The 20,707-nt window shown below is 47.2% G+C and overlaps 1 protein-coding gene across 1 annotated transcript in view; it reads right to left on the bottom strand.

Annotated features, from left to right (window-relative positions):
* The window catches only part of Grap2 (GRB2 related adaptor protein 2), a 39,036-nt gene that overhangs the window by 2,260 nt on the left and 16,069 nt on the right, over nt 1–20,707 (bottom strand). The window contains exons 2-7 of the mRNA XM_005322231.4: nt 17,176–17,267; nt 10,321–10,412; nt 7,369–7,488; nt 3,934–4,102; nt 1,923–2,141; nt 546–662 (exon numbers count right to left, since the gene is read on the bottom strand). Of these exons, the coding sequence (XP_005322288.1) occupies nt 546–662; nt 1,923–2,141; nt 3,934–4,102; nt 7,369–7,488; nt 10,321–10,412; nt 17,176–17,253 (795 nt within the window). The 5' untranslated portion in view covers nt 17,254–17,267. The remainder of the gene's footprint in view (nt 1–545; nt 663–1,922; nt 2,142–3,933; nt 4,103–7,368; nt 7,489–10,320; nt 10,413–17,175; nt 17,268–20,707) is intronic.

Genomic DNA, 20,707 nt, shown 5'->3' on the forward strand with positions numbered 1-20,707 from the left:
CCCCTGCCACTTAAAGCAGATGGACATGCATAGCCCTGAAGCTACCTCTTGTTTTGTTTTGTTGTTGTGCTGGAGAGAGACCAGGGCCTGGCACATGCTAGGCTCCTGCTCCACCCCAGCTCGGTGCTACACCCCAGCCTCAGCACTTTTATTCACAAAGATGTTTTTCTCTAATGCCTGCAGGGAGTCCCTAACCACTCTCTCTACATTACAAGGAGGTACTTTTATTTTCTTCAAGTGACACACAGAATGGCAAGCCTTCCAGGTGAGTACGATTGAGTCCTGAGTCAAGACAGATCACAAAGATAAAGGCGGATCTCACCCTGCCAGAGTGAGAGGCAAGAAGCCTGGGGACACGGCTGGGGTTGTAGCTCAGTGGCAGAGTGTTTGTCCAGGCCGCATGAGGCACTGGGTTGCATCCACAGCACCATGGGGACAGGACAGAGCCAGCCCAACAGCAAGACTAGGAACCCCTGGAGCCGGCACGGCTGGATCCCTTTAGCCCCAGGCCTCACCCCACTCCATCCTACCCCCAGCCCGCTTACCCCTGCCAGCTGAAGCTGGGCGGGGTCTGTGTGTCTCCGATGCATGAGGGCTGCGTTCACCTCGCTGCCTGCGCCACAGTGCCCATCATTTATGTCCAGGCTGCCTCCACGACGTTCCTAGAGACAGAGGCAACAGAGGATCGTTACCCTCCCGAGCCTTGCTGAGGTGCCATCAACACACCCAGGATATAGGAGAATTTTCTGAGCATGACCATAAACCCTGGATGATGGAGAGAAGGGGAGGGAGGTCAAAGGGACCTTGGATTCTGAAGGCCAAGATGATGGTGGCTTTTGCTTGTTCAGTTAAGAAATATTCACTAGGGGAGTCTTATGCTCTCACATAAGAAATGTGTATGTTCTTTTTTCTTTAAAAACAAAAAATGGAGGGGCTGGGGTTGTGGCTCAGCGGTAGAGCGCTTGCCTAGCACGAATGAGGCCCTGGGTTCTATTCTCAGCACCACATAAAAATAAATAAAATAAAGGTATTATGTCTAACTACAACTAAAAAATAATTTTTAAAAAAGAAATATTTATTAGGTACCTACCTGGTATCTGGCAGTAGCAGACATCAGGCATATATTGCTAGAAAGAGAAGGTCTCCACCTCCTCGGAGTTCCCATCTAGTGGGGACCTTACACATTGAAGTGCTGTGATCACCCAGAAAAGTCCAGGTCTACCTGGCTAAATCAGGGGACTTCACAGAGGAGGCCATGCCAGAACTCCAGAAGGACTGGCCAAGGAAGGGTTCTTTGGTCAGAGAACAGCTTCTAAAAAGCCACAAAGACAGAGAGAAAATGCAGCCGGGTGCTGGGGTGTGTTAGCATAGGGGAGGGGGAGGTAGCTGATGAGGCTGTCGACTTAGACGACTTAGACGCAGGTAGCTCACAAAGGCCTTTGTGTGCCCTGCTAAGGAATTTAGGAACGATGCTATCAGACTGTATTGTCTACCTCTGTAAGCCACCAGAAATCCCATCTGGAACAGGCAGGGGATAAATAAATAAGCAAGCCTCCATTGCAGGTGTTAATCCTTTTTTTCCTTGTGGATCTCTGCAGCCAGATGGGCTAAGGGGCATTAATAGATTTGGAATTCTGCTGATAGGAAAATGAAGCAATTGTTCCCTGAGTCTTCAGGGTAAACGTGTGTGGGGGTGCCTGCGCACGCATCAGGTAGGCGTGGGCATCAGGTAGGGAGCCATTTAGTTTACAGACTTGTTTGCCAACAGCAATGTCCATATTTCAGTCATGGAGTGGGGGCAGGATCTCTTTCATGAGCTCTGTGAGTCCCAGGGAGGCTGGGCCAGGCCTGGGATGCTGGAACCTGGGGAGGGCAAGTCCTCCAAGCACCTCACCAGGTAGAACTCCATTCTCTGCAGATACCTGGTGAAAGTGGTGATGCTGTTGGTATCGCTGTGGTGGGGGCTGCGGCCCCGTGGGGTACTGTGGGGGTGGCTGTTGGTGCTGGTGGTATTGTGAGGGAGGAGGTGGGGGGTGGTCCGACAGCTTCCGGTTCATTGAAGGCCGGATTTCTTCCCCAACAGCCCCACTGAGATGTGGGCTGCCCTGGGACCTGCGCTCCAGGCTGTTGCCACGGTGACCCTGGGAGAGAGAACAGAGGTGACCCATCCATCCTCTTCCTGGATCTCCTGGCCCTCTCCCATCTTTCTGGCAGCTTCTAGACTGTGCTCATACAACTTCAAGAATCAGCTGTGGGGGGTGGCAGCTTTGAGACAATGGGGGGTAGCAGCTTTCAGACCTCTACATTCTCAGGTTTTCCCAGTGTTAGGGGTTCCAGGGTCTGGTTGACAAACTCTTTCCATCTGGTACCCGTTGGATCCTTTTCTAGTGGGTTTGTTTTTCTCATGTAATCAAGCTTAAATATTCCATTTTACTGACAATGCCACCTTCCCTTATCACATGTTGCCACACCGCTGGACGTCCTGCCCTCCAGATAGGCCCTGCTGTTGACTTTGTGTGATTCTGAATTGTCATTTACAGCCTGGCAATAGAGACCCAAACAGCCGCATTCCAGCAGCACCATGGAAACCAGGCCTGGCGCCCGGCATGTCGGCATGTCGGGAAGGAGCGAGGCCTGCTACTCGATGCTGTCACCATTCGTGAATCAGAAAGACTTCTTAGTTCTATTTAACAGTTACCCAGAGCCCCAGACTTCGTATATGCTCGCACTTTACGAATATTAACTCATTTAATACAGTTTAATACAATTTAATATGGTCTCTGTTATTCTGAATGGACATCCTAGTAAGTTAATGCCTCTGTCCATTTCCTGGTTGAAATAATGCACAAGGTCTTGGTTAACCTTTGTTTTCCTTTCTGTACTTTGTGTGTACTTGGCGGGAACACCCTTTCCTCCTTTATAGTTTCTCAGCCTTAAAAATAGCCAGAAGCTTGGAAGGGAGGGTTTTCTTTACTTCCCCAGAGCACATGTTGCTTTAAAAGTCTCAACACTCAAATGATTAGGCTCAACTAGCCCAGTCAATGCCTCTTTCTATAACACCTGCCTCTTATAACCATGTATTTTCCTTTGAAAAATAGTTTACATATTGCACGTGTGGGTGCACATGTGTGAGAATTCACTCACAGGAGGCAGATAATCTTTCTCTTAATATCTATTACAGACCGGATTCTTAGGCAGGCAAGGCTGCGATTGTATGATATTTCATTCTCACAAGAGCCCAGTGAGGGAGTATTGATGTTCTCCCCATTCTCCAGATGAGAAAACTGATACTCAGAATGGTTTCTTCACTTGACTAGGTAATACAGGTAATTGGTGGCTAAATCAGGATTTACTCTGGTTCTTTTCTATTAAACAGTACTCTGTGTTACAAATAGTTGCAAGAGCAAAAATTCCAGGTCTGTTTTTCTCCTTCAGTGACTTACCCCCAAGCCATCACAAAGCTCTACCTGCTGCTTTACTCCGGGATCCTATTCTCTCAGAGAGTAGGAGCCCCCTACTCCCTCCTTGGGCAGCTCCTGAGTTGGGCTGAAAACACATTTCAATGTCTGCAAGTGACAGAATTGTAGCACCCCACAAAGAGCTAAATTCATGGAGGATTTGCAGTGTGATTCAGAATGATGGAAGAGATGGCATCCATTCTATTCTCTTATAGTCACAACCCTCTGGGAAGTAGGTAGCACTCCTATCGCCATTTTGTGGATGAGGAAACTGAGGATTGGAGAATTTTCCAAAGTCACATAGCTAGGAAGTGTTAAAATAGGACTGAAACTGAGGTCTGACCTCAGGGTTATCCTGCTTTTCAGAACACTCTGGGATCAGCCCATTAAATGCATTTTCTCGGTGGGAGCTTGGCCTCTTGTTATGATACTCCTAAAATCTCTAGGTCAGGGCTGATGTGGATCTGAGTCATACCTGATCTTCTCGGGTTCTATCCCTCAGGAAAATCTGTTTCTGCTTGGAGATGGAAGTTGTCCTGTAATAGTCCACCAGCTTATTTAGGGATGGAAACTTCTCAGTCCACAAGAAGTAATTGCCCTTGTTGTCTCGCATGACCTTGAAGTGCTGGACGTCATCCTCATGCCTGGAGAGGAAGGCAAATCCAGGTTACATGTTATGAGATGACAGAGCCTCTAGCTCTGTTTGCACCCAGGATGGTAGAGTTCAGTTTGGGCAGGAAATGTAGATATGGATGACTCTCTCATCACTGGGCAGAAGGCTGGTCTAGAGAAGCACTAGCAGGAGGTTTGTGGGAGGGACCACTCAGGAGGGACTTTCATATCAGCAGAAGGTAATCAGATGAGCTGGAATCTGTCTTGGACATGGAGCCAACATTTACAAGGGGAAAAAAATGTTGCAAGTGTCTTAAAGACTAAGAGATTGAGGACCTTTTCATAATGTTTATTTTAAACATGACAACACCAGTGTCCTGACATGGTAAGGCTCTGCAGCAGAGGATTTTTTTAAGCCCCAGTTAATCTTTTTGTTATCAGAAATACTTTGAACCATCTTCTTTAAGCCTATAAAACTAGCACCGGTTAGGAAAAAGTTGCTCTTATCCTTAAGGAATTTGTTACATTTTTTTTTCTCTAGGAGGATTTCTTGATATTGGTTATATTTTGCATAAATAGGGTTATAAAGCATTTTGAGCTTTTGGGGGAAAAGTATTATTTGGAACCATAGAGTTTGATCGAAAAAGACCTTATTTTATAGCCTGACTTCTATGAGGATGTGGATGGGCGGGTTCAGAAAGGTGCAGGGCCTCAGTCAAGATCACTGTGAGGGTTAGGCAGGTCTCTGGTTCCAGTCTTGTGAGCTTGGCCCACCAGGCCATGTAGACATGCTGACTTCTTTTAGATCAGCACTTTTGTATTGGATACCAGTCTGGACTCAAGTGATAGGGCACATTTGTATCAGGATTAGAGAAATTTAATTTTATCCATCCAGAAAGAGGGGACTGGACTTTTCTTATCATCTCTAATCCTATTCCATGACCAACTCATGCTTCCTTATATGTAAAACTTATTTTTCAAACAGATCTATGTGTATATTTAAAGATATACTGGCACTAATGATACCCAACAGACTGACTCAGCAGAAAGGTTAATTTAAAGGGTTTTGGAGAGTAGAGATACCTTTGAAGGTCAGTGGAAGTTTCTTAGAGATGGGTGTAGAGGTTGGTATTTTGAGGGGACAGGAATTCTAACCCTCATTCTCATCTTCTGTGCTGGGCTCTGCCCATAACTGGGTGAAGCTGAAGTTTACACAGTAACTGCTATCTCTACTGCTTTGTGATAGTAACTGACCTGTGATAATTATGATGAATTTTTCCCTGTGTGTTGGCCACTGACAGAGGCTTTCTTTCCCCCTAAAGCCCCATGGCCTGGACTCATAGTTATTACCATGAAGAGGAGGGGGAAATGTTCTTGTTTATTATAATTATTTATCCACTATCTCTTGGTCATAGGACTCCAGAGTGTGAAACATTAACCCTTTCACTCTCATAAGCTGAGACAGCAGTGGACATTGGGGGTGCTGCAGGTCATCTGGGTCTATAGACAGAGAATGACTTGACCATTGTCTCAAGTCCTGAGAGGGGCACAGAAAAGAATGTAATGTGGGGATCCAGATTCTGAAACCTTGATCCTTAACAAGCACAAGTGAAGAACTACAATGAGCTCTTAATCATCTGTGCCTCAGACAGAAAGAAGATATAAAAATAAATAAAAATGACTTTACATTGGAAAATATTATGCTACATTTCTGGAGAAGATATACAATAGATATTGTAGTAATAAGTATCATAACAAGAGGACATATTGCCTCAATGCCTGGGAAGACTTAGGCAGAAGTCAAGGCTCACCATTTTGCAGAATTTGTTTCAATTGAGGAAATAGAAACCAAAATTCATAGCTAAAAAAGTCCAGGGTCTTGGCCAAGAAAAACCAAAGACAGAAAGAGATACCCTTCAATCTAACAAATTACTTGGTCCAATTCATAATTAGGGCCCTTAAAAATAGGTTTGACTTGTAAAGTTTATTAATAGAGCAAAATTTCATTAATTAAGACCCTAATGAGTTTGGAATTTGTGATACTTTAATATTGGCTAGAGCTAAAGTTTACAATCACCCAACTAATAAAAGGAAAGCTTTAAGGAAAATTAAGAGTGTAGGCAAAATTGCAGGGCAAAGCTAAAGAGACCAGCTACTTGCAATCCCCCTAGAGCCAAGTGTGTATACAAATGGTTGACCCATTATTTGTGGGTCCTTCCTGTGTTTTAAAAAATCCACTTCCTTTAAAGAGTGAGGTAACCATAATTTATTACCTGAGATTAGATTTCTGTACTCAAAGTTATAAAGCTGTAATGACTTTCAAAACCTATTGAATGATTCAGACCGGAATCTCCTGCCAATGAATTTGGCAGGAGGGTCTTACTGCGAGGGTGGCCAAGCCTTCTCCTGATCCCCTATCAGTTTTATTTCTTGCACTTTCATGAGTGGTCACCAAGTACTTTCAGTCCCTGAAAGGCTGACCACACATACTGTGTTCAGACCCCGGGCTTCTCATTTGGGGCTGTGTCATGTCTAAGCCTGGACTGAGTCACTACTTCCTCCTGGGTGCCACATAGGAGTCACAGTCCTCCCTGCCCACTCCTTGGGCTGTGCTCAGTTGTTCTCAGGTCTGCCGCAGGGTGCCAGGGTATGGGGTTGAGGCAGCCTTGCTCTGTGCTCAGCTGCCTACATAGGATTTCTACTTGTCTTACAGCCATGACTTGGGATTTCTACTTGTCTCTGACCCTTCTTCAAGCATACATCAGTAGTAATTGCAGGAGGATCACAAGTTTGAGGCCAGCTTCAGCAATTTGGGGAAACCCTGTCTCAAAAAGAAGGAAAAAAAAAAAGGGCTGGGGATGTGGCTCAGTGGTAAAGCACCTCTGGGTTTAAAATTTAAACCCCAGGTGGATATGGTCAAGTAGTAGTTCTTATTTTCTTCCTCCCCTTCTCCTTCCTTCCATATATATTCTGTGATTATCTACCGCGTGTAAGACTCTGTTAAGCGCACAAAGATGAAGTGATAAAATCCTGTTCTTCCGGAGCACTTGGCCTAGATGGGGAGGCAGATCATTGTGGCATAATTTTGAACACGACCCAACTCACTAAGGAGTTACAGACACAGGTTCCCGGAAGGAAATGGATAACAGTACAGTTTGATAAGATGTCACCAAGCTTGGTCACCTAAGCCACTGTGCCTCTGGTCACTGGGTCACATTTGAGAGGTCACCTGTGGCTTCAGTAGTCTGGGCGACTATCAGCTGAGAAGGATCAGGACGGTGTCAGGAGTGGCCAGTACCTGACGGAGATGGAGAAGTCCCCTGGTGAGCTCTGGCTGGCCCGGATGATGAAGAACCCAACTTCCTTGCCCATGAGTAAGTTCTCTGCCTGGTGTCTCGAAAGTCCTTCATGAAACCACCTACCGGGAGAGAGACAGCAAGAGGATCTTGATGCCAGGCATGACGGTAAGGGAAAACAAAGAAGGGAGGGAGGGTTGGAAGAGGGCAGAGAAGCCTGAGGGGCAGGTGCTTTCAGAAACCCAGCAAGGGCTAGAAGCAGCTTTCAAGAAAAGCAAGTGAGTGTTCCTCTTGACTCGCCCTCTTTGTTCCTTCCCTCCAGGAGAAGCCTCTCTCCAGCTTGGAAACCCTGAATCATGGAAATGTGCCACTGCACCAAAATGGGGCCAAGAGGGAGGGACTCACGGCAGGAAGCAGCTGCCTGCTGCTGCGCTGCTGCTGTGTGCGTGTGCGGGATCAGATGGAGGAGGACTGTGGGGCAGAGGATGCACAGGAGGAAGGCTGCTATGGGCACTGGGAAGGGATGCCAGGCCAGCGGGCTGGGCAGGGCCTGGGGCATTCACTCCCAGGTTGAGGCCTCAGTGAGCTGGAGGCTCCTCCATGGGGCAGTTGGGGTGAGTTACAGCCAGGGACTCAGGCTACCCAGGCAGGCATGGAGAACCCGGGACTAGCTCTGTCTGGCAGCAGCCCCAGAGAACAGTGTCTACAGGGCCGGCTCCTGTGGAATTCTTCGTGAGCAATTCCCTCTGCTTTGGGACCCCACCGCAACCACCAAGAAAACAAAAACAGTCTGGAGAAAAAATCATCCCCCCTGCCTCTTGGTACCAGGGATTGAACCTAGGAGCTCTTTACCACTGAGCTACATCCCAGCCCTGTATATTTTTTATTTTTAGACAGGGTTTCATTAAGTTGTTGAGGGTCTCAACAAGTTGCTAAGACTGGTCTTGAGCTTGCAATCTTCCTGCCCTAGCCTCCCACCTTGCAGGGATTGTAGACAGGTACCAACACACCCTGCTTGGAAGATCATCTTTACTGTGGAAAAGAAGCAAACGGGAGAGGCTGCCTTTTCAGGATTGCAGCCAGGGTGGCAGTCTCTGGAATGTGGCTGCACGCAGGGTGGCATGCAGGAAAAAGTCGAACACTCAGGGCATGGCCCAGAGTACAGACAGCCCCAGGGCAGGAGGCCAGAAACCTCTCTCAACCTCTAAGAAGCAAAATGAGAGTTTATAATTGCTCAGGGGCCAGAGGTGGGATGGTGTGACATTGCTTCAAGGTGGCTGTTCTGATCACTGCCCCCAGTAAGGCTAATGCACATGGCCCTTTAAGAGAAATGCCTGACAGGCCTTTGGGTTCTTTTGTGAACCACACTCCAAGCTTCCTAGAATTTGGGAACCTGCACTGGAGACAGGGGTAGCAGAAGGGCTGCACTTATTTCAGACCTGGCCACAGGGAAATGCTGGCTGTACCACCAGGGGCTGGAGGCAGAGTCTCTCTGGAGGTCTGGAGATCTTCCAGAGTTTGCCACACACCCTTGCAGGGCTGACCTAGTGACTGCCACGTCATAGCCACGTGGAAGCAGTGGGGATGGGAGAAGAAGTCCCTCCACAGCAGCCATTGCTCAAAGGAAAAATTTAGAAGGGGGAACAGGCAATTGGGGGGTGGGCATTAGAAAATGTGTGTGTTCTCTAACTAGGATTGGAGAAGTGATTTCTTTTGAGACTTCCAAAGATTCTCACACACTCACATTAGGCACAAGCAGTCAGGGTTTCAATATTCCATGTCATTGCAAAGCTATTCTCTCTGTTCACTGTGCCCTTGAGCTCCAGGGGGAACGGGAGGTGAGCAATTGGAAATATTAAACACGATTCTTTTGCAGAAATGAAGTGGTAGCTGGAAGGGATTGGGGATCAAGAGATTTTTGGTTTTGGTTTTCATTTATTTTTTTTGGCGAGATTGGAGAAAAGGCTGCATGTGTGTTTGCTGAGGGGAGTGATCTAGCAAAGAGAGAAAGAATGTGGATGTGGGAGAGGGGAGAATTTCTGCTAGAAGAACTGGCAGTTCGCTGGGGACAGTTGCAGGGGGGCATGTCTGACCTCAGTTGCAGGAGGCTGTAGAAGAGGGGGCTGGGGACCAGGAGAGGAGATCAGGGAGCTTCCCTTCTGGTGACTTCCATTTTCTCAGTGTACCTGGAATCCAGGTCGAGGGCTTAGAGTGAGGCCGGGGGAGGGGCAGGAGGCACCTAGCAGATGACCAGGCAGCATCAAGGGCCCGATGAGGTCATTCATCTGGTTCAGTGGTCAGTATTGGATCACTGATGGTGGTGCTGCTGCACCTCATAGGAGTCATTGGTGCCAACAAACCTTTGCTGTTTGGGTGAGCCGCCGGCTCTGCGACAAGATTAGATTTCTATCTAACCCTTGTGGTCAATTCTTGAGACAACTGGGGCCCAATCTCAGTGTTTCATTTCCTCTTTCTGGAGGGAATTTCTCTTCCCCCCACTGACTTCTCTTCTCTGGCTGGGGTGAACATATACTTTAAGGAAGGCAGGGAGTGTCCCCACAGCTGCCCTATTAGGGACAGAGTTGTTTGGGTGGAAGGTAATTGCAAAATGGCCCTTCTGAAGTGAGGTGGCCAACAGCGCCCCCTTTGGGATGCTTGGAAACCTGCAATTGCAATCATTGTGGGTGATTTTAATTTATAACCTTATTTTATAAAAACTTAAAATAGGCGATACATGCACATGGTGGAAACTTCAAAAGGGAATGAAATGAAATGCAAATCTTCCTCCCACCCCTGGCCTTCCGCTGTGTGGTTCTGGAGGCTCTGGAGGGAGATCTCCAGAGGCAACCATTTTTGACAGTATCTTGGGTATGCATGGATAATTTTAGTGACGACTGAAAAAGTAAGGGGAGCGTGTGTGGGTAGGCCAATCTCAGCAGGCTGGAAATACTTACTCAGGAAACTGGATGTCTATAAAATTCTTGGGCACATATCCTTCTTGGCTCCCAAGCTCCGCCTTGAACCATTCCTCTTGGTTACTTAAGATCTACAGGGAGAGAACAAAGGACGCAGTTGCTGCAGGGAGCACAGGGAAAAGCAAGAGAAGGGGCTGCAGGGCAAAGAATGTCCTTTTGGATGTAGAGGTAAAAAAGCCACGGATCCAGGTAGCTGCTGTGAGTCCGCCTAGTCGGGAAGGGGGCACTCAGTGGGCTTGCCTTTGGAATATGGCTTCTCTTTGACCCCAAGCTATCTCTGTCATTGTGCCACCCACTCATGTCACCCCACTATAGCCTGGCTTCCCAGACCCAGCACGTGGGGGCCTCTCTGAATTCCTTCTCCTTTTCCTTTGTCTTGGGTCTTGGCATCTTTAGTTCCTCATCTGGGCAGACGGTGGGAAGGCAAGAATGGCTACTCAGTAGTAGTTTTTTATTCTCTTCCAGGTGACCAGGAAACTTCAAAAAATTAAACTCTCCAAACAAGTAGATTAAAACTTGGACATCCAAGAGGGACCAGCTGTGGAAACAGCACCTCTGTGTGTTCACATTCTGTGTTTCACAGATCGCTGGGACAGGATTCAAGATACATGGGATGGTGTTTGTCAACTCGCTTTTAAAGCCAGAGCACAAGCAAAACCAAAAGTTCTGTCTCATTACTGTATGGTTCCCTCTTGACTGTTACCCCACACACTGTCACCTACCTTGGTTACTCATATTACTCACCAGACTTGGCTCTATGAAGCTTCTGCTTATTTCAGAAAATAAGAGTCACCGTTAAAAGAAAAATATTTGCCACCCCCACTGAGATGCTTCTAATGTAATGTGACGTAGACGTGGGCCACAGTTCAAAACGGGGATGGTGGAGCAGAAGAGGGCAGGAAATTCGAGGAGCCACTGAATTAACCACCCAGGAGCCCTCCTAGTTCTGAACTTTGAGAAATAATAGCTCTGTGATTGTTTCAGCCATTTTTAGTTTGTTTCTTGTAGCTGAAGATGTCCTGGTGAATTGAGTGACTAAGATGAAGAGGAAAGTCATCTTAGGAAGAGGATGGGTAGAAAAGACAGCCTGGGGGAGAGGCCATCTGCCCAGGCAATGAGTGAGTTACTCAGGCAAAGTTAGGTGGCCAAAGAACCACTCCTAAGGCATGAGGAATGAGGTGCATTCTGGAACACCTGTCAGAACCCCTGGGCCCATGTTGAAGAGTTTGGATTTTTATCTTGGAATTTATGGAGAGTGAGGAAAAGACTTTAGGCCCGGAAATAACAGTAAGAAAGAGACTTAAGAAAGAGCTCTGTATCACAGGATGAGGATGAGCTGGGGGTGGGATAAAGTCAGGGGAGGAACTGAGGGGAGGTGAGTATCACTCCCCAGGAAAGAGACGATGGGGCCTGAGCTAAGAGGAGGTGAGGACATATTTTAGAGGAATTGAGAAAGCCACATGGGCGGGATTTTGACCTTCTGGGGAGCTGAGGGAGAGGGGGATTTGGGGATGACTCTGAATTTCTAGCTTGGGAGATGGAGTGGGTAGAGATGTCTGTCCTGAAATAGAAAGCAGGAGTCAAGCAGGAAGGACACATGGACTTCAGCTTGTAGTGGGTGAACTCTGATGGGGAAGGGAGGCTCAGGAGCAGTGCATGTGGGAGCCAGACACAGGATAGAGGTGGGGGTGGCAGGGTGGCACTTGGGAGTCATCCAAAGGGATGGATTTGAAGTCATGGGTCCCAGGGGTTTCTCTCTCCCAGAGAAAAAGCCAGGAGGAGAGTTGCAGAGAGCCTCATGCTGGAGAAGTAACGCTGACCTACTTCTAGTATCACTCCTGAGAGGGACGAAAGGGGAGAGGGCCTTATGGTAGAAGGAGAAGGCCTGGTTCCTGGCTTGGCTCTGCCACTAGCTATGTGACGCTGGGCCAGTCAATTAGCATCTGAAGACGGGGATAATAATATCTGCCCAGCACCTCACAGAGCCCTCTGAAAGTCCTTCCCTAAGCACATACTCTTTATGAAAATATCATCTGTCAAATGTGATATTCTTGTGAGGGAGGATTCCAGCTCTGAAGGACACAGAAGGGTTTATAAGTTCTTTAAAGCGTTATGTTTTTCGTGTATGTTTTGAATGTGATCATTTGTTCCGAAGAAATAAAAGTGTGTCCCATATTTGAGTTTGAGAATTGCTGAGAACAGAGAACTCTATAGTTTCAAACATCAAATGTGACTGTTGGTTTCACTAAGGTCGAGTGTATGTGTGTTGGGGGGAGCAATCGGGGAGGCAGAAAATCTAGGTCAAAGGAAGAACTAGGAACCCCAGAGGTGGGGCCTCCCAACTACACAGAGACCACGGGAACATTTGCCTCTGGGCCACTGCTTCCATGGCTTTGGAATTCCTTTTTCCCATCATGGGAGAACAAAATGTTTGGCCAGGGGGCAAATGTCAAATCCAAAAGTGAGCAGGACTAAGGTGAGAGAGGCCCTTTGGAAATTGGCTTATCACAGTACAAACAACACCTTGTATTTCGTTCTCTGACCTGAAGCCAGCTGTAATTTTAGTAATCATGGCTCATACCCATCTAACTACCTCCTCCTGAAACCAAAAGATTATCCCCCAATGCTGGCTATTTGTCTCCACCACCTGGCGCTTGGTCGGTCTGAAATTGTGTTTCCAGAGAGGTGAATTTACAGGCTTTTTATGGTGTAATAGAAGCAAGGTCTTAAAAAAATCTCATTTTCTGCAAGGAAAGTATTTGGGGGAAGGGGAGAGGGCTTCCTCCTGCCGTTGTGGGCCCAGAGCCCTGTAACTTCCTGTTCCTCTCATCTCTCCATCGGTTCTGTTCCCCTTATCTCTATACCCATCGTATAAATGTGAGCAAGGAGCTCAGTCTAAACCCATGAAGTTTTACCCCGAAATTGCTGTGCCTTAATTCTTAAAAATGTTCCCTAAGAGAATAATTTTCTGGGTTACATGGCCTGAGAATAAGTTAGACGTGGGAAGAGAAAGACCAAAGTACATCAGGAAAAAATTTAAAATTGGATAGAATTACAGCTCTTAGAGGCATGGCAGAAATCAGAGGTGTAGAGGAAGTTAATTATGTAGGATTAACTCTTAGTGCTTTTATGCCTCTGTTTCAGGAGAAAGAAATGGGGTCGAGTTGGACGCAGTACAAAAGCAAATAGAAATGGATGGGGGTCAAGAGACAGTTTTCAAAGCTCCTGGAAAATTCCAGTGACAGATTTCAATGTAAGTCTGGTGCTATGTGAGTCTATGGGTATGGAGGTTTATGACACGAACACGGAAAGTTTGATTCTCGGCTTTCCAAATGTTTCTCCCCGAGAACAGAGATCAGGTCATTCTGCAGGGTTCCTTGTCCACCATCTTGTTTACCATCCCATGCGGATCAGCCTCTTGTAAGCACCTGCTGTTTGCAGTTAGGGTGTCAAGAATACAGAGGTGAGTGAACTTGGGCCTTTACCCTGGGGAACTTCACAGTCTGGAGAGAGTGGTGGATGCACTAGTCAGACACTTTTTTGGGGGGAACTTTCTTATGAAAAGCTCTTTAGTCTTTAGCTCTAGAAGCCAAACAAGAGACAAAGGCACCCTAAAGCAAATTGCTGGGGCTGACGAGAGCTGGCTCTGAGAATGACCATGAGGATGCCTGGGTGTGTTTCCCATCTCGGGATGAGAGGAGCAGACACTGTGGTGACACACCAGGAGCGATGACTAGGGCACTGATGACCTTCATTCAGACATTGTGTGAGCTCTGTCACAAACTCTGCGTTTTTCTCTTCACCGCTACAGCTGCAATGGGCAACATTTGAAAAGAGGGAAGGGGCTGGCTTTCGGATGGAATTCCAAATGAGCACCCAGAAATGAAATTCAGCAATTCAAGAAGTGTGCCCTGGGAACCTATTGGGGCGGTGGCTTATGTTTGATGGTAGGAAGACAAAAAGATGAACCTGGCATGGTGCTGCTCCCAGGGAGCCCACGATGGAGGGACCCCCCTCCATGCACCAGATGTTGGCAGGATCCACTTTGGCAGAAGTGACCCTGGCCCTTACAGAGCAGCCAACACAGAAATGGGCAACTGGGAGCCCACAGAGTGAGAGTAGCAGTGAGAAGTGGAGCCTGTGCCTCAAGATGAAGTGCTGTGAAAGCTGAGGAGGCGCTGAAGGACTGGGGCAGTCGGGAAAGGGGAGAATCAGTGAGGGCACCTGGCAGGGTGGTCTGAACACGCGTGGGCAGGGAAATGACACTCAGAGCATAGGGGAGAGCCCAAGATGGGGCTGTGTTGTAGTGGAACCGGGGGCATTATGTACACAAAGGTTGTGTGTATGTGTATGTGTGTGCATGCACGCACAAGTGCGCCTGCTTGTGAGCGAAATGAGATCAGATAGTGCACTGGGGCCAGATGGTTTAGATTTCAATCAATTGGTAACAGAGAACCACTGGATGCTTTCGAGCAAGGAAATGATATGATCTGATTTGTCTTCTAGAAAAGTCCTTCTGGGACTACTTGGTAGAAAGATTGAAGAAAGAAGAGACAGCAGGCAATGAGGTCAGTTAAGGGGGCCATGGCGACAGTGTGAATGAACAGGCAGAGACAGCCGAAGTGTGTCTACTGATAACATGGCCACCCTTTGCTGGGCATCTGCTTCGGGCCAGGACCTTGCAGGGTAGCTAGGCCTCCACTGATAGAAGGAGTCACTGAGACTCAGAGGAAGCAGAACTTGTCCCAGGGCCTCACAATAGTGAGCTGGGGGTTGAACCCACATCTGGCTGGTGGCAAAGTCCTTCCCACTGCACCTCACACCTTTCTAGTGAAGGTGGGCCTCACTCGAGAGAGATCACCATGAAAAATATTCAGAGTAGTGTATTGTGTGTAGGAATTGCACAAAGCTCCACCCAGACTGTCAGAATCTACCGGGGTTAACTTGGACACATGGTCTAATCCCTCAGCCTCCATTTCACACTTGTGAAATGGAAGAAAAAAGTAGTCCTACCTCACAGGTTTACTGAGTTATGAAATAATGCCTGCAAGCCACCTGGCCAGGTCTTGGCGCTCGACAGGAAATCAGGAGATGTTGGCTACTTATCACCAGGATTGGCAAGGGGGGAATAGATGACCACTGGGGCTGCTGGTGTGGTGACCAGCCTCTGCTGACATTCAGAACATGGATGTGGAAGTGGGGGTGAGGTGGGTGTGGGGTTCTGGTGAGTCTGGAGTCCATGTGGCATCATCCAGCTGACAGCTGGAAATGTGGGTCTGGGATTCGAGGCAGAGGTCAGAGCAGGAGGCAGAGTGCAGAATGGTGGGTCTTTGGCATAGAGGTGAGAGTGGAGCCAGAGAAATGGAAGAGGTGGCTCAGAGCAAGAGGGGAAATTAGATGGCCAAGGGCAGTATGCGCAGGAAGCTGCTGTCTATGGTTAGAGGGAGGAAAAGGAACACCCTAAAATGAGAGCTATAGAGGGGTTCAAGAAGGGAGGGAGAGAGAAAGAACGGGGGTAATGCCAAAAAGTGGAGAAAAGAAACCAGGAGGTGGCCTGGGAAGCAGAATTGAGGCCAGGGTTGGGTTTTTGGCTCCTCCCTTCCTTTCACTTGTCTGGGGAAGGAGGAAAATTTGAGCAGTATCGGGGTTCTGATTCAATGGAAGATGAGGGTAGTGGCTGGTCCCTCCCTGGCCTCTTCTGAGTGGGGTACGCTCCAGTGTGGCTGAGAATCACATGGTCCCAATGCTCCACAGAGAAGTGGGGGGACTTCTCCCCACATGGCATGTCCTCAAGGACCTTGTTAAAGCCGCAGAGAAGGGAAAGCCACCTTTTCCTGGGTTGGCAGCCTCCTCGCTATTCTGAGCTTGTAGCTTCAACACTGAGCACTGCCCTCGCGCCACGTCACTAGACCTTTTCAGTTAAGAGCCGTGGGAAGGCTTCGTGCTGGAAGTATTAAAATTCCTAGCAAACCCATCCCCCATGGCTTGTCCTCCACAGACAATTTCCAAGTCACACGTGACAAGCCTCTTTGTATAGCACAAAATCCTCTATGGTGAGACAGTGGTGGCCCCAGTGTCACTGGGCATCTGAGAAAGCCCATCTGGGCTGCTGAGGACAGGGACAGCCTCTTCAATTGTGCTGAGGCCAGAAAAGAGGCCTTTGGCATCATGGACCACTAAATAGCCTCCAGAAGGGTTTTGTGTTTCTTTTGCAAAAAACAAGGGCTAACTTTTGGAATCCATAAGTGTGCCTACATCGTGGGAGAAGTCCAAGGCCACTTCAGCTCAGCAAGTAGCCACTACAACTCAATTACAGGCTGAAGACAAGTTTTAAGGAGCCTCTGAGTGGCTGGGTGTGCATGGCTTTTGTTGAGCCACGTCTGGCCCAGCTGCCTCTCCCTGGCCGTCTGTACCCATCCTCACCTCTTCTCCTAAGCTCCAACCATGAACCTGGGTGCTCCTGCCTTAGCACAGCCCTGGGTTTCAGCAAAAGGTCCCACTGAGCTCACTGCATTCCTGACCCTCATTCTGCCACATTCCTACAACCCCCATATTTCAAGGTGGAATCACCTCTTCCCTCCTTTGTGCTCCCTGAGCTGACAACATTTGGGACAGTCCTGGGGATGGGTGTCTGTCCCCTTCTGGACCATAAGTGTCTCAGGATAAGATGGTGACTTATGCTCTCTTCTGGCCTGCATGGAGCTGAACGTCTTTTCATAAAAGGAACTGTGAACATTCTTCAGAGACAAAGGCATGGATTGTTAGATGACCTCAGTGGCAGGACTTGGGGGACCTCAACTAGCTCTCACTCCCTGGGGACCGCGTATCACCTACCTTCAGAACATCTCCAGTGTGAAAGCTCAGTTCATCCTCCCCAGAGGCCAGGAAATCAAACTTGGCAACAGCTTCCATGTTGGGACGTGAAGCTGGAAGAGAAATAAGGTGGTCATTGTGCCTTTCCACCGGGGAAGGGCCTCAGAGCAGATGGCACTGCCTGGCAGCCTCAGCAGTGGGTAGGAGTGTGGCCCAATGAATGTCTGCAGGCACGAGAGCAGGACTCAGGTGGACACGAGGGCTTGTGTTTGAAGCAAGAGCTCCTGGATCCTTCCAGATCTGGTTCCTGGGATGGTTTTCTGAACCCACAGATGCCAGGAGCAGGAAATGCAGGCCAATGACAGCCTTTTCCCTCTCCTTTCATCTCCCCTCGCCTGTTGCCTGGCCTGTAGTGGCCTGTCACCCCCTTCTGGGGGCATCTCTGTTTCCACTTGATAAGGACAGAAGGCTTGCTATCAACTGGAACTTGAGGCCCAAGGGGCTGGGGAGACTGTTCTGTAAACACTGTCCCGAGGCTGTCCCTTGGCAGCTATATTTAACCAGGCGGTGTTAATTAGACAGATGCCATTTTCTCTTTTACATCTGAATCATTTAAGAGAATTAGATGGCCCGGCCAGTGGGGAGCTCAGCGTCCTTCTGCACGGTTTTAGAGACTTGGAAGCATTTTGGTTTTTGAGATGACAGACTTGGTTGATCAAATTACTTATTTTATTATTGTAGCATAAACCAAGAACATTTTGGAAATTTTGATTTTCACATTTTTTAAATGAGTTAAAATTCTGGCCCCTCCTTGTAATGCATGAGACCTGTGTGAAGAAAGATCAATGTATCAATCACCATATTACATTGAGCATGAAATTTTCTTTTTAGGAATCTGTGGAGATGTCATACAGAAAGCAAGAAAGAGAGAGAAGGGTAGAATCCTAGTTTTGTTGGTAAATAGCCATTTGATCTTGGGAAAGAAATTAAACCTCAGTTTCTTCATCTGTAAAATGGAGATCATGATATTCAATGAATAAAATTATGAGAGGAAATGAAATACTAGATGCAAAGTATTATGCAAATAAAGTTAAGGAGTATTGATGTTTTAAAATAATTTTATGAAATAAATCTTTCTCCAGCCAAAGCAAGCAGGTTAGAAGCCGCACGACTTTCTTCTGATGTGTTCCATATCCTAGGAACTTTTCTCCCTGAAATGTGGCGCTGAGTCCCCGAGACTATCAAATCCTTTGATTCTCTGCTAAGACAGCTTACTGTCAGGGCCGAATCTGGAAAGCTGTGGTCTGGCATTTATGTTTCTCAAAAATTCCCTAAGTCTCGAACCCTTTGAGTGAGTTAATAAGTAACCTTCAAACCTGGTGGACTTTCAGTGATCAGGAAACTGGGGCCACATCGTCCTCTCAGTTTGAATTTCTGCCCCAGTAGACAAGATTTGGGCAAATAAGGGAGGTGGCAGCAGGTGGCAGGATAAAGAGCAGAGAGCTCAGAGGATTAAAGCTGACTGTGACGAGGTGATAGCAAGGGTTCGTGTCTCTAATTTTCCGTATTTGCTTGGTTTTCCAAAGGTAATTTCTAATGGCAAATATTACCGGTCCAAAGGTAAGTATTAAGTGAAAAATAGCTCAGAAGTCAAATAAAATGTCACAAATGGCTCTCGAAGCTTTTTCACCAGTTCAAACTTATTCCCAAACAACAAGGCAAATACACTTTTCGTACATCTTCTTCAAGATCTGTCCATCTAAAGCAAATTAACATTTTTGTGACCTAGTTAACCCACTCCACAGGAAGGAGAAGTCTGCCCTCCTTTGTTAATGCTAAATGTCTTTGCTGATTTGATTCACCCCATTAGGTCAACATGCAGAGCTTCTCCTAATTAAGGCCTTGCCTCTGGTTTGCAGGGGATATGGCTTCTGTGGGTCACCCTCATATAAAGCACAGTAGACACTGGTCACCTCAAGAGATCAAGTGTCAGGTGAATGGTTCTGAAAACCACGACCCCATTTCCATGCAAATTTACCTTAATAAGCAGAATGGAGACAAGGGCAAATCCTGACCATATCAGAAAGTCACATAAATTAGAGAAAAAGAGAGAAAGAAAAAAAGAAAGAAAAGAAAAAAGAAATATTCAAAGTATGCTCTAGGTGTGACCTTGAGCTTGGGAAGATCTCTCTGCCATTACATGTAACAGCTCAGGCCTGGGCGCTTGGTTCAGGCTGGCTGGGAAATCACTTGGGGGAGAAGGGCAAGGCAGAAGTGAAATTGTCTCTGAATACTGCCACTTCTCTCTGCCTTGCCCCAGGAGGCAGGCAGTGTGGCAAAGCCAGCCGCGCACGCACATCTCAGAGCTCCCCAGCCTATAATATTAATCCTGGCTCCTAAAACACAATTAAACAAGCCCACTCTTTATGAAATCATTTTGCAAAAAGTGTATTTGCTCCCATTTCCATTTGTGAAATGAGATCTGCTCAGCGGCTGTTTGGTGGTGCGGGGAGATGTTCAAAGGCGGGCTGAGATATGTGCTGTTTTTTATTAGAATCACAGGGCTTCACAAACCCCTCCTTTGAAGCATTCCTGATAGCAGAGAATGGTAAATTATGTCACTCCCAGGGGCCAGTCTTCAGTCTGATCATTAAAAGGCACGGAAATTTATATCCCCATTTCTCTATGTCCATTAGTGTTAATTTTGAAAAGTTTTAAAATTACCACTAGGGAAAAAGAAAACTAATATAGTTTATTCAGTATGCATTGATTTGTTTTATAAGCTGTACCTGGCACCACTTCATATCACATTTGAGGAAAAAAAATATATGATGAAGATTAAAACCTGGGTAGCAGCAATTCAGAGAGGGAAAGAGAAAGACAGAGAACACAACAAATGACAGTCTGAATTCAAGAACGCAATGGAACCTTCTTGCTGCTGCCTGTAATTTCAGTGCTTCTGACCTCTGGGGGAGATGAAGAGTGACACTCCCTTTTGGAGAGTCTCACAGATGGATTCCGTGTGCTTTCCCTGCCAGTGATGGGCTGAGGAGATGGCTGAAATGTCACCTGCTATACAGTGCAAGAAGCTGCAGCCTCCAGGAGCAGCCGAGCAGCTTCCAGCAGCCTCCTCCCACACTGGCCCCCTTGATGATTCCATTTGTGAGGTTCTAATGCCATCTCTGCTGCTCCCCAGCCCCCTGCGACTCTCTCGCACATTTTCCATTAGCAGCTCTGTGACACAGACCTGCTTGACCACAGGGCAATGCCACACAGGACTGCCCTGACACGATTTTCTCTGCCCTTGCCTTTCCACATAAGCTTCTTTTACCACTGAAAACAAAACAACAAAAACCCTGAAAAATAATCAGGCTATACAACAGGAATGCTCCTGGAATTCTAAAACACAGTCGCCATGGAGGACACAGAAACAAAAGGCCTGAGACGGCTCTTTAAAACAACCTCCACTTAAAAAGCAGATTTAAGTGGATTTGTTCAGAAACATAGTTACCATCAAAATGGAACCAGGCAATAAACTTCTTGAATAATGTCA

The sequence above is a fragment of the Ictidomys tridecemlineatus genome, chromosome 6 (genome assembly GCF_052094955.1).
Source record: "Ictidomys tridecemlineatus isolate mIctTri1 chromosome 6, mIctTri1.hap1, whole genome shotgun sequence".
Classification (NCBI taxonomy): domain Eukaryota; kingdom Metazoa; phylum Chordata; class Mammalia; order Rodentia; family Sciuridae; genus Ictidomys; species Ictidomys tridecemlineatus.